This window comes from Gouania willdenowi, chromosome 7 (genome assembly GCF_900634775.1).
Source record: "Gouania willdenowi chromosome 7, fGouWil2.1, whole genome shotgun sequence".
Lineage (NCBI taxonomy): Eukaryota > Metazoa > Chordata > Actinopteri > Blenniiformes > Gobiesocidae > Gouania > Gouania willdenowi.
The window spans coordinates 4886035-4898325 of NC_041050.1; the positions used below are offsets into that span (position 1 = coordinate 4886035).

Here is a 12291-nt window from a genome sequence, read left to right on the forward strand (position 1 = left end):
TCCAATATTCATTTTCTGGCTTATATCGGACCAATATCGGATATCAATATCGGATCGGGACACCCCTAATGTCATTTTGTATATTTTTCTGTCATTTTTGTATATTTCTAGTTGCCTTATGTGTTTTTAGAATGTATTTTTGCTGTGCTTTTGCGTATTTTTTTGTCATTCTGAATATTTTTCTGTTATTTTGTATATTTCTAGTCATCTTGTGTGTTTTTAAAATACATTTCTGTATTTTTGTTGTCCTTTTTGTGTAAGTTTTTTGTCATTTTGTATATTTTTCTGTTACTTTTTGTATCTTTCTAGTCGTTTTTTGTGTTTTTAGAATACATTTCTATATTTTTTGTTGTCCTTTTGTGTAATTATTTTGTGTATTTTGACTGTTGTTTTGTGTATTTCTCTATCATTTTGTGTATTTTTCAATCATTTTGTGTGTCTTTTTGTTTCTCTTTGCCATGGAAAGCCTTTATTACTGACACTCAGCAGCAGATGTTATTTACTGCTGACTTTACACAGTATTCTTCTCCTAAAGCTGTCAGAACGAGTCCTATATGTGGAGTTTTTCGTCCTCTATGAGGAAGCAACGCCTCTCGCTGACGTGTTTTTCAACTCACTGGGCAAATAAAGCTCTGCTGAGGGTCTGTTCAACGGCTGTTGTTGTGTTTACATTCACCACGTTGTTCAAACCTACAGCAGAGCACGAGGTGTTTGTCAAGGCTGCAGCCGTTGAGCAGTTATTCCCATCGAATGGATCCCAAACTGGACACATAGGTTCAGTAAACTGTGATAAACATGGATTATTTCCTCCTTTTTGCTCCTAATGTTAGAAAAAATAAATCAAACTTCCAATGCTGCTTTAAGACTTTGTAAGTAAAAGCCACCACAGCATGAGTTTGTGGCTTATTGGGACAAAAAAAGCACAGATCAGGACGGGATCTTGGCCAAAAAAGCAGCTTAGAGTAGCAAAGAATGTTATTTGTAACATACATGTTCCTGTTTTGGTGCGTTTGTTGAGTGTATACAATATACATTCAGCAAATCATATCAGAAAGTGTTGCAAAACAGTGAAATTCAGGCAAGGATATGATGTGACATGATTAGGTTGGATTATTTCAGCGTTGTGTCTTGGAACATGGATATTAAAAGTTGCTAGAAGCATTACTTAGTTGTGTTTTAATATTGACATGATGGTATTGCATAATTCCCATGTATGCACGATGGGAAAGTCCTGTCTAATCACATCCTAAAGGTTTGACTGTGCAGGCCATTTGGAGTACAGTAAGTACAGGAAAGTAAATTGTGCTCATAAATAAATAAATGGAGAAGGTCATTGTTGATGAACATGTGGTGTTTTAACCACACTGGGTTAAAAAGGTGAAACAATCTTGTGTTTTACTTTGGGTTATCAAATTATTGAGTTGAAAAACTGAAAAAACTCAAGATGACTTGCCTTCATTTAAAGCTGCAAAACTTTTAAATCAGTTGTGTTGATCTAACTTATTAACTTAATTTCACTGAACTTATCTAATGTAGGTGTTACTAAATGAAACAATTCTATTAGGTTTTGTTAGAGCCCGATACGTAACAAGGCCCCTAAATTGTAATCATTTGTTTTTAATAAAACCCGAAATGTAATAACTGGTCAACAATGTAACAAAAGTGTTGAGCCAGAAATGTAATTAAAAAAATATGTAAAAAAATCCAAAATGTTACAACTTGTCAATAATGTAACAAGATGCTGCACCCAAAACATAAAAAATACTATATATATATATATATACTTTGTATATACTGTGTTTAGTTTAATACTTTGAAGCAATAAGGCCTTTAATCCATAAATCATTGACTGTGATGTAATAAAATAATTGCACTATTAGGGGAAACCTGTTTTGACTGTTCCATAATGAAATAACACTAAGTAAAAAAAAAAGTTATTCTGTTGAAAGTTGAAGGTTTGCTAATAAAGTACAATCTACAGAAGTTGACTGGGGCCAATTCACCGTATACGACAACAGTCTCCATCCAAACTGACCCTAATCTGTTTCCGTAGCTCCTCGACAGCCACAGACGGACTAAATGATCCACCTATTCTAAACTTGATCGTTTTTTCTTTCTGAACAGATGAAGTTTTTGGCAATATCTCTTCAAAGCCCTTGAAGATATAACAACGCTGTGTTTATGAGATAAAAAAAAAAGAAAGAATCTCTTTGTTATTAAACCCAACTTTGATGTATAGTTTAACACAGTCGTCGATACACAGAATTTTGTAGACGGCCACGATCTGCTGTTTGTTGTCATATGGTGAATTGGCCCCCATCCCCTTCTGTAGATTTGACTTCATTAGCACACCTTCAACTTTTATCACAAATTTGTATTTTGAGTTTATTTTCGACTTTAATCTTGTTTTTTTGACTTTATTCTTGATGCGCCCAAAATTATTTTCTCCATCTAAATTGGCCCTAGTCCTCTTTCCTACACCATGCACAGTGACAAGTAAACTGTACATGCTTATCCATCACCCAGCATCAGAACGCATAAAACAATTATAAGAATAATAATACATCTATTTTATATAGTGCTTTTTTGGACACTCAAAGACAATCAAGGGATTATTCTTTCACTCCACACTTAGTGGTGGTAAGCTACTATTGTATCCACAGCTTTCCTGGGGCAGACTGCCCCTCCGACCACCACCAACACTCACACACACACAGGACACAATGACAGATACATAGAGCGACTGTCCCCCACTGTGGCACCTGGAATTCTCAGTGGTCTCCCATCCCACTACTAACCAGACCTGCTTAGCTTCTAAGATCTAACCAGATCAGCCAATGACAGGCTGGTATGGCCTCTTCTTCTCAAAGAAATGTAAATGAAAATTGAAAATTGCATGAATGGACTGTGTATTTATTTCAGGATCAGTAATTAATTGTAATTGAAATTTAGTAATTTAGAACGTAATTGTAATTGACTTTTTGAAGAATAAAAAAATAATTGTATATTTAGTTGTAATTGGAAAAAATGCTGTTCACCGTAATCGTAAATGAGTTGTAATTGAACATGGATAATTAGAGACGTACGGTAATTGTAATTGACCCAAAACCATGAAGTCACCATCTCCTCCAACCATCCACACCATGAGGCTCAGCTCCCATGGCCTTTTTTTTTTTTTTTAAACATCTCCATATCTCTGGCACACCTCCTGGATTACAGCCGTGGGAGAAAAGCACACACACGTATAGCACTGATGTTTCCACGCTGTGATCCTGCAGAGATGCTAAACTAAACTACTACGGAACAAACATGGATGCTAAACTAACTACAGAACAAACATGGATGCTAAACTAACTACAGAACAAACAGGGATGCTAAACTAACTACAGAACAAACAGGGATGCTAAACTAACTACAGAACAAACAGGGATGCTAAACTAACTACAGAACAAACAGGGATGCTAAACTAACTACAGAACAAACAGGGATGCTAAACTAACTACAGAACAAACAGGGATGCTAAACTACAAACATCCAGGAAGCATCTGCCTCGCTCACTTTAACTCTTTCACCCTGACAGTGAAAAAACAGTGTGTACTATGTACTCACCAAGTGGAAGTTCCATACTTGAACTGACTTGTGTGTTTACATTGACCATGTCGTCCTCTGCTCGCCCTCGAGCATAAGTTTTAAATCCACCTGTTTATCCTGTGTGAACGGCGGCGAGTGTGAAATGTGGAAGTTGGGCGCAGGGTGAGGTGCCGTCACCGTGGTGTTGTTGGTGGAAGGAAAGGCCGCTGTTGCCGCTGTTATCTTATTGATTTTCCTAATCTGGGCAAATGTGGGTGGGGAGGTTAAACAGTAACTAGGCTCGTATGGACACCCAAACCATATAGCAGCTGTTACTATGGCAACATGATGATAGAAACTCAAATACACATAAAGTTATAATGAGCCATTCCCTCATCACATCACTAAACAGACATTTCTACTGCTGGGGGTGAGTGAGTATGAGAGCCATGATTGGATCAGGAATAAAGGCTAGATTTATAGTGAAGGAGAAAGGAGGGGGAGGAGGAGGAGGAGGAGGGTGGGGAGGGACAGAGAGGAGTGGAGCATGTACTGAGGGTGGGCGCTCGCTAACTGTGTATGAGTGACGTTTAAACGTTTTCCTTTGACTCAAAAAAAAAACATGCTCGATAGTCTCACATTTAGGCCTGAAGGGACCAAACGTTGAATGAAGTAAGATCTTCCATCAAGACCAGTGGAGACCAGCACTGATCTGCTTTTCTTCACCTTCACTAGTGTGAGAATACGGGAACGCACTGGGAACTATTCCTGATGAATGAATAAGATTGTACTTTGCCATCAAACATTTAGCGTTATCTCACTGATTGTTCTGCAAATGTGTCAGACATCTGCAAACACACAGACATACTGTAAGTCCATCATATCTAATACGTTGAGTTTTCATTTATTCAGACAACTGTTCCTTAGGAAATGCACCTCTGAACACTTACTGTAGTTCTCATTTAGCTGACTAATAAACATCTTATTTTCAGATATTTTAAATAATTCTGGACTTATGAGTGGCTTTTAAAACATGCAATTATTTTGCAAGAATTTTGTTAAATTTGTCAAGATTTGAGAATGTTACATGTTTTTGTCAAATGTATTTAAAAGAATCTGTTTTTACAAATGTGGCCTAAAACCTTTGAAATGTCCTTATTAGAAAATCTATGCCGAATAAAACGCATTAGTTTGCACCATATTCGTTTTATTAACTTTTAAAAATGGGACTGGGAACTTTACCGTTTGAGAGTCTATGCGCCGCCATGTTGAAATGACATCATTGATGACACGAATCGCCACTTGCAGCCCTATCAGTTCTATAGGAGTGAAGCATTCAGGATCATTTAGCAGCTTTTTCAGTCAAAATGACAACTTGCGCTGCTTTGGGTTGCTCTAGAAAAACCAGTGAAAGTTAAAAAAGTCAATGTAAACCTCTTTTGTTTACCGAAATTTGATCAACACAATCCGTGACGAGAAAAAAATCTGTGACCGCGGGGGGCAACAGTTCCAACAGTTGTTTGTGACAACATATTGAAAACGAATACGGCACTTTTTCCATTAGTGCAGTTATTAATCCATAACTGAAGTTTAAACAAAAAGCTAATATCATACAACCCTAGTGTTGACCAACAGTGCGTATCGTTCTCTGTACAGTTACATTAGTGAGATGAAGATTAAAAGGCATAAGTTGGAGTATTCACATTCAGAAAACTTTATTTGTCCCCGAGGGGAAATTCAGTTTCAGTTACATCACAACCAAGAAACATGAAAGACAAAGACATACCACATGGGGTACAGGTACGGGAGTACTGGGGAGCAGCCACAAACAATGGTTAAGAAGAGGTAAAAAAGGCAAAAACCAAACTGGGCCCTTGTAGAGAGGGGCGGAGTTTTGTAAAGAATCAAACATTACTTTTTCATTTAAGTGATGAGTAATGGTTTTTTTTTGTTGGAGTATTTGGTCAGATAACAGTTACTATTTTACAGGTGCTCAGCTATAGGCTGAGGATGTCTTTATAAATGACAATAAAGTTTGATTGTTTAGACTTTTTTTGCCAGTTTTATTTTGAAGGGAATTTACAATATTCACCTCTGAAAGTAATTTGGTTGATAATTTCATTGTTTCATTTGTTCCATCAAGGTAATTTCTTACTCTTAACATTCATGTAACCAAAAGAAAAGTAGATTTTCTTCCCACATTTTTTACTTTTTTTTAAATGCACCTTTTGAATTTTTGATGTAAAGCCCCACGTTTGAGAGCATATACAATATACGTAACATTGCTCTAGAGGCAACTAGCGGCCCGGGGGCCACATTCGGCCCTTGGTTTAATTTCGTGCGGCCCCCAAAGTAAAATGACAGAAAAATACACAAAACCAGAGCAGGAATACGTTAAAAAAACACAATTACAACATTGCAGCAAAATAGACAAGAGAAAAAAAAACAGAAAATACTTCAAAGACACTCAGAAATATGTACAAAATTACAGAAAATTACAACTAAAGTTCACATGAAAGATAACACTGCAAACCCACAGCACGAACAAAAATCAGAAATACATAAAAATTACTCCAAAAAATGCAACATGACAGCACAAATACACAATATGACACTCAAAAAATTTATTTTACAGGAAAAATGCTTCGCAACGAGCAAGACAACATACACAGAATGAGAGAAAAGCACCCAAAATTACTATTAAAACTCTTTGTTCTTTCCTGTATTAATGCTCAGCTCACTCATAATTCTAAATGCTTATATGAATGTTGATCATGTGGCCCTCCGATCAAACAAACACATTTTTGTGGCCCCGCTGTGTGAAAAATTGCCTACCTCTATTGTCATCTAGATAATATAGTGTTCAAATTTTTTTTATGAATTAATTCATCATCTGGGTATCTGGCTCCTTTTGCAATATTTATTCAGAAAAAAAGGTTTTATGCTGGGTTCTGATTCCAGAGATGCATTACATCAACTACTGAAGTAAAGCTGATGTGATTTTGTATTATTTATTAAAAAAAAAACAAACAAACAAAAAAACACTAATTTTCCTTCATCAAATATTGTTCAGGTCTGATTTCTCAGGCGTGGTCGCGTGCGTACGAGGTAGTGGCCATAAAAACTGCATTAGTTTCAGGTTTTATGGCAGAGAAAGTCGCCGATGGCAGAGTGATGAGATGTAATGAGGGGAAAGGCAGGGCAGAAAATTTCCTGCTGCGTTGCTAAACAAACAAAGGTCATGAACAGCCAGGATATTTATGTGGACGTTACAGCTTCATCAGGTATTAATAACTACTTCATTGATGTCGAGCAAACAAACCTTATTATTACAGCACAATGTTGTTTGATTCAGCATGAAAATATCCACAAAGCCAACACGTGAGGGCTTATAGTTTACTTTGAACAACAAAAGTGCATCAGATTCAAATTAAAACACATTTTAAATCAACATCACTATAAGTGCAAAGCAGAAACAAACACAGACAGGTATTAAACCCTCCAATTATCCTCAAATATTATATTTTACCCTTGGGGTCAATCTGACCCCAGGGATGTTTGCCTCCAGAAAATTATTTTCAGAAAATTGTTGAGCAAGTTTTTGTGTCGGACACTTTGTTTTTTTGTTGAATGCATAAATAATCTCTTGATAATGAAAACTTTACCTGTTCTCTAGCGCCACCATCAGGACAGAATTTTAAATTAGAATGAATTCATCTTAAATAATTTTCATCCAAACATTCTTAAATTTACTGACAACATTAATGACCACAAGAGTATGAAGAACCTTATTGGTTGTGGTGATGTGACATTTCCTGCAGCGCCACCATCTGGTCAAACTTTCATTTTTAAAATCAGTGTATCTACAAAATATTTCATTCAATGTTTTTCTATATTGAGGTCTCATGAACATTTATTTACTTATTTGTATCTTCTTTTTGTAACATATTTGGTGTTATTCATTATAAATTCCTCTGTCTCAGACACATTCTCCTCTACGTCACTTTCACTGTGAAAGAGCTGTCAGAAGTTTTACACAGCCAAAATAGCTGGGGGTCAAATTGACCCCAGAGGAACATCAATGCGTGCAAAATGTGTTTAGCACATTGGAAAAAAAACTTTAAAAAAAGGAAATCGTTATTTTTTTAATGATAAACATTAAATGGGGTCAAATTAACACCAAGGATAATAGGAGGGTTCAAATATTAGATTTTTTGATTAGAAACTGAACTAAAGTTATTTTAAAACTCAGTATAAAAATAGTGGTAATTGGATATCTCTATAGCTAATAAATGTCACAATATTTTCCTTTTTGCATGAACACACAGCGTGTTTTCTCAGAGTTTGGTGTGTTTGGGTTTAGGTGAGCACTGGTTTCTCCAGCAGGATCCTCCATACGTGGATGGACACAGTGAGCAGGGCTTCCCACGCTTATACGGAGCTTCTCTCACCCAGTTTCCTCTGAAACAGAGACAAGTGCACAACATTGCTGTGTGTTTATTTAATACTGATTCAAATCTCTTCTCTACAACCTTTGTAGACCTTTTTTTTTAGAGTTATCGAGTAAATTAAATTGTGCTCTACTTACTTTATGGCGTAGTTGCAGACGAGTATCGTCGCTTCCCTCCACGTGCTCCCAAACACGTGCATGTTGGAGCATCTCCTGACCGCACAGCCCAGTCGGCTGGAGCTCGCCCAAACCATCTGAGAGGAAGCGAAAAGCACGTTTAGAGATATACCTACAGCCCAGTGCTGGGGTGTCAAACTCAGGGCCAAATACGGAGCAGTTTGATCTCAAGTGGGCCACAGTTATTATGCGGAAAAGCAAGTTATTTCATCATTATTGTGCCCTAGGTTGCACTTCTTTGTATACATAAAATGAAACTGACCATATCCAGGCAATAAGTGACAGATATCAGTCGCAAGAGGATCATCACTTTAAATTTCTTAGATTTTGTGACCAATTTGAATTTAATTAGGGAAATATGTCTTTATTTGAGGAAAATTGAAGAATTTTGTTCGTTTCAACAATTTAACATTGAAAATGACTCGTAATCGTGTAATATAAGCACCTGGAAAACTGTGAGCACCTGCAAATGTTGAGTTTCATTTACACAATGATTCATGTTGTTCCCTGTCATTTTTACTTTGTCCTGTGGGCCAAATTGGATGCTCCAATGGGCTTGATTTGGCCCCCGGGCCTTGTATTTAACATGGACAGAGACAAAAAAACTTATCCTACCAATGGGTCATTCCATGTCATTTCACAAATGGCCCACTCACTTTGGTCTTACAAAATTCTGAAATTTTTACCAATTGTTCTGTGGTTGTTCAGTAGTTTGATCGAATGAATACTTTTTAAGATATGGCCAATGTCGTGAGGAGAGTATGTGTCGATTTTTGCTCCTTTTTATTTTTCTTCCATTTCTTCCAATATCTCAGGAACTACATCACATAGGAAACTGAAATTTGGTTTAGTAATACAGCTCCACTTACGCTCTCAGAATATACAAAAATATCTCCTATACATGAGAATGTAAGAAAAAACAGATCAGATTTTTTTTTCTTACATTCCCACATGCAGTTATGGGCCAATGAAAGAATGAATGATTTTTTCAGATTTTGTCACTCAAGAACCATATGTGACTAATCATTAGTGATGTGAACAGTCTATGTTCATAGCTCTAAGCTGATCAAATTACAGGGAGCTGAGACATATGCTAAGTGGTTTACTGAAGGCCCAAATATGTTCCAGCCTGAAACCCCGACAAACTTTTTCCCAATTTTGAGGAGCTGGCATGTCCACCAGATAGGATGTATAGCAGATCTTTTGTATATTCTGAAATAATGTGTGGAGCTGTATTACTATACCAAATTTCAGTTTCCTATGTGATGTAGTTCCTGAGATATTGGAAGCTGAAAATGGAAAAAAAATGAAGAGGAGCAAAAAGTGCGTGGGATATCCTGAAAATGTGTTGAAATGACCCTATGCTAATACTGGGTGGAAATCATATTCTTTCTGACTGTAATTTCCTTCTGGGTCTCCTTTACCTGAGTGTAGTGTGAGCACACAGACCCGCTGCATTTGTTGGGGTAGGAGAAACGATGCCTTTCATTGTACCAGGACCGGACCAAGTCTGTGATGGACTGGTACCTGTGGAGCCGAAACACGTCACAGGGTTAAATCAAAGCAGATTGTAGATCTTTAACTCCAGTGACAGTCGGACCTTCCTGAGGTGACGGACAGGTTTTGGCCCATGTACTTCATGGCTTGTGTGGGACCGTGATCCCAAACACATCGAGAAGCCCAGGAGTCTGCAGACTTGGCGAGTCCTTCATCCCACAGCTGTGTGAGCACAAGGAGGATCATCAAGATCAAGTCACCTCAACAGCATTTCATTCTCTTGTGCATAAAAGGACCAAACATGAGCGTACACCGAGAATCCAGAGAATGTAAAAATATGTCTACAACATTTATGTTATTCTGTCATCAGATGGATTTCATCTACGACTCATAGCAGCATTAGACGAGCACTATTAGATTAACTCATGTCTTCTGCTGTTGGTCTAAATCACAGGTGTCAAACTTAAGGTCCAGGGGCCATATCTGGCTCTTTAAATCAATCCACAGTCGCAAGCAAAAAGTCAGAGAAACCATGAGTCATTGTATAAATGAAACTTCACAATGTTAGCAGTGCTCACATTTTTCCTTTGCTTATATCACATGACGGTAGTCATTTTTTTATTACAAATTATCAAAAGACCTCTCAATTTTAACAAAATCCTGCAATTTTCTTTAAATTATTTCACAAGATTTCCCCAAATTAGATAACAATGGGTCACAAAACAAAATAAATTGAAAGTAAAAGATCTGCAGGGACTGATATCTGTCACTTATTGCTTTGATATTATCAGTGCCGTACATATTTTATATTTTATTTATACGTGGAAGTGCAAACTAGAGCACAATAATGATTAAATGACTATTTTTCCACTTAAAATTTGCGGCCCACTTAAGATAAACTGCGCCATATTTAACCTCTGAATTAAAATGAGCTTGACACCCCTTTTTTAGAATCATTGAGACACTGAATGGTTCTAAAACTTGCTTTAAATTCACATTATATGCCATGGAAAATTCTATTACATTTTCAGGGTATCCAGATTATTTATTTTTTTGTAATTTGTGCTGAATTTTGATGTCTCACCATGTACTCCATGTTGGCTGCAGGAGGAAAGACCTGTGAGCGGACTCTGTTGTGGTAATCCAGCAGGACCTTCATCTCTTTGCTAGAAGTCGCTCGTTTACGTCTGACATGAGACGCGGCAACGACTCCTGAGAGCAACGCCAGGCCAGGCTCGGTGCTGTTTAATGGCTGTGTGGGACTGGAAAACACCGAGGCAGCGTTTCCTACACTGGGCAGCAGCACCACGCACAGGGTGGTGGAGACCATCAGGAGCTGAAAACCAGCAGCAGCCATTGGTCTGAGGAGGAAGAGAAGCAGCAGACTTCTGCTGGGACTCTGAGGAGAGAAGAAAGTGACGGTTTTAAAGGAATTTCCAGATTTAAGTTGGATTTTTACTAACTTACTACATGGAGACTCTAAAACACACTCTAAAATGTACAATTCTTTTTAAAAAATAAAATAACTCCAATAAATTACATTCAAACATTAAAAAAATAGTATCAGACTCATTATTGTTACATTTATGAACTTTAAAATTAAATTAAATAAAAAGGTACAAAACATCAAAAGAGTTGGATTTCTGGGGCTGAAAATGTGTGGATTTGCTCATTTATTCATCATAGATTCACCCCAGCTCTTCAATCTATTATTACAGCTGCTTTTTCTCATTTATTTTTTTACATAAAACGTGTTTTTGTTAAATCTTGACATCAAGTCAAACCTTTTCACAGTGTGTAAAATGAAAAAAAGCAAATTCAAATAAACTCAGTCATTCAAACCATTACTTAGAAGAAAGTCAAACTCAGAGTTTTTACCTTCATCTTTCTCAGGTCACGGTCAGACGCGCTGAACGCTCACTTCAGCCTCTGATTCTCAACCAACAGGTCAGTCTGTGATGTGAGGCAGCGAGTTTTAAACTATGGGCTCGAGCACACATTCACACTCACACCAGCCCTCCTGTCTCTGTGTGAGTGTGTGTCTGTTCATCCACAGTCTGTGCTGTACGAGCTTGTGAAGAATCTGCTTGTAAATCCCATTTATGGACATCATTGACAATTATTTAGAAATTAATATCTCAGTTTGCAATTGACCGATCATTATGAAATTTAAATTTGGGTTAGTTCCTCAGTTAGCACACGAAGTTTTAACCAGATCACATTTGGATTGCGCATGTCATCGCAATTTTTTTTTTTTAAAAAGTGAACTCTAACCCTAACCACTGTATTGCTATTAATATTGCCTTTAAAATGTGAATGATCCTGATACCATTAATAAGATCAATGATCCAGATAACTACCAATATCTGGTTAAGTTGCTTGGATATTCTTCATTGTAAAACATTTACTACAAAATTAAAATGCCATAAATAAATAAGATAATTACACACAGACATCATAATCTGTTAATGCACGATCCCTCATGAAAATGTATTATTGAATCCATTGAAGTATGAAAACCTATGGAAGCTTTTATTATGAAGTGAAAACTGATGAAACTGGCTCCTCCTTCTTCTATTATGAATGCAGACAGACTT

At 36.9% G+C, this 12291-nt stretch overlaps 1 protein-coding gene across 1 annotated transcript; it reads right to left on the minus strand.

Moving 5' to 3' along the window:
* Positions 1–7907: 7907 nt before the first annotated feature.
* On the minus strand, positions 7908–11051 carry r3hdml (R3H domain containing-like). The gene is made up of 5 exons (XM_028452067.1): positions 10779–11051; positions 9798–9916; positions 9622–9724; positions 8159–8274; positions 7908–8031 (listed from the first exon to the last, which is right to left on the minus strand). The coding sequence occupies exons 1-5, from the start codon at positions 11049–11051 to the stop codon at positions 7908–7910; spliced, it is 735 nt and encodes a 244-aa protein (XP_028307868.1).
* Positions 11052–12291: the final 1240 nt, after the last annotated feature.

Coding starts and splice junctions, on each gene's coding strand:
- r3hdml (XM_028452067.1), bottom strand. CDS start 11,051: ATGGCTGCTGCTGGTTTTCAGCTCCTGATGGTCTCCACCACCCTGTGC. Junction 8,275..9,621: donor TGTGCTCACACTACACTCAG/GTAAAGGAGACC, acceptor GCTTCCTCTCAG/ATGGTTTGGGCGAGCTCCAG. Junction 8,032..8,158: donor GTCTGCAACTACGCCATAAA/GTAAGTAGAGCA, acceptor TCTCTGTTTCAG/AGGAAACTGGGTGAGAGAAG.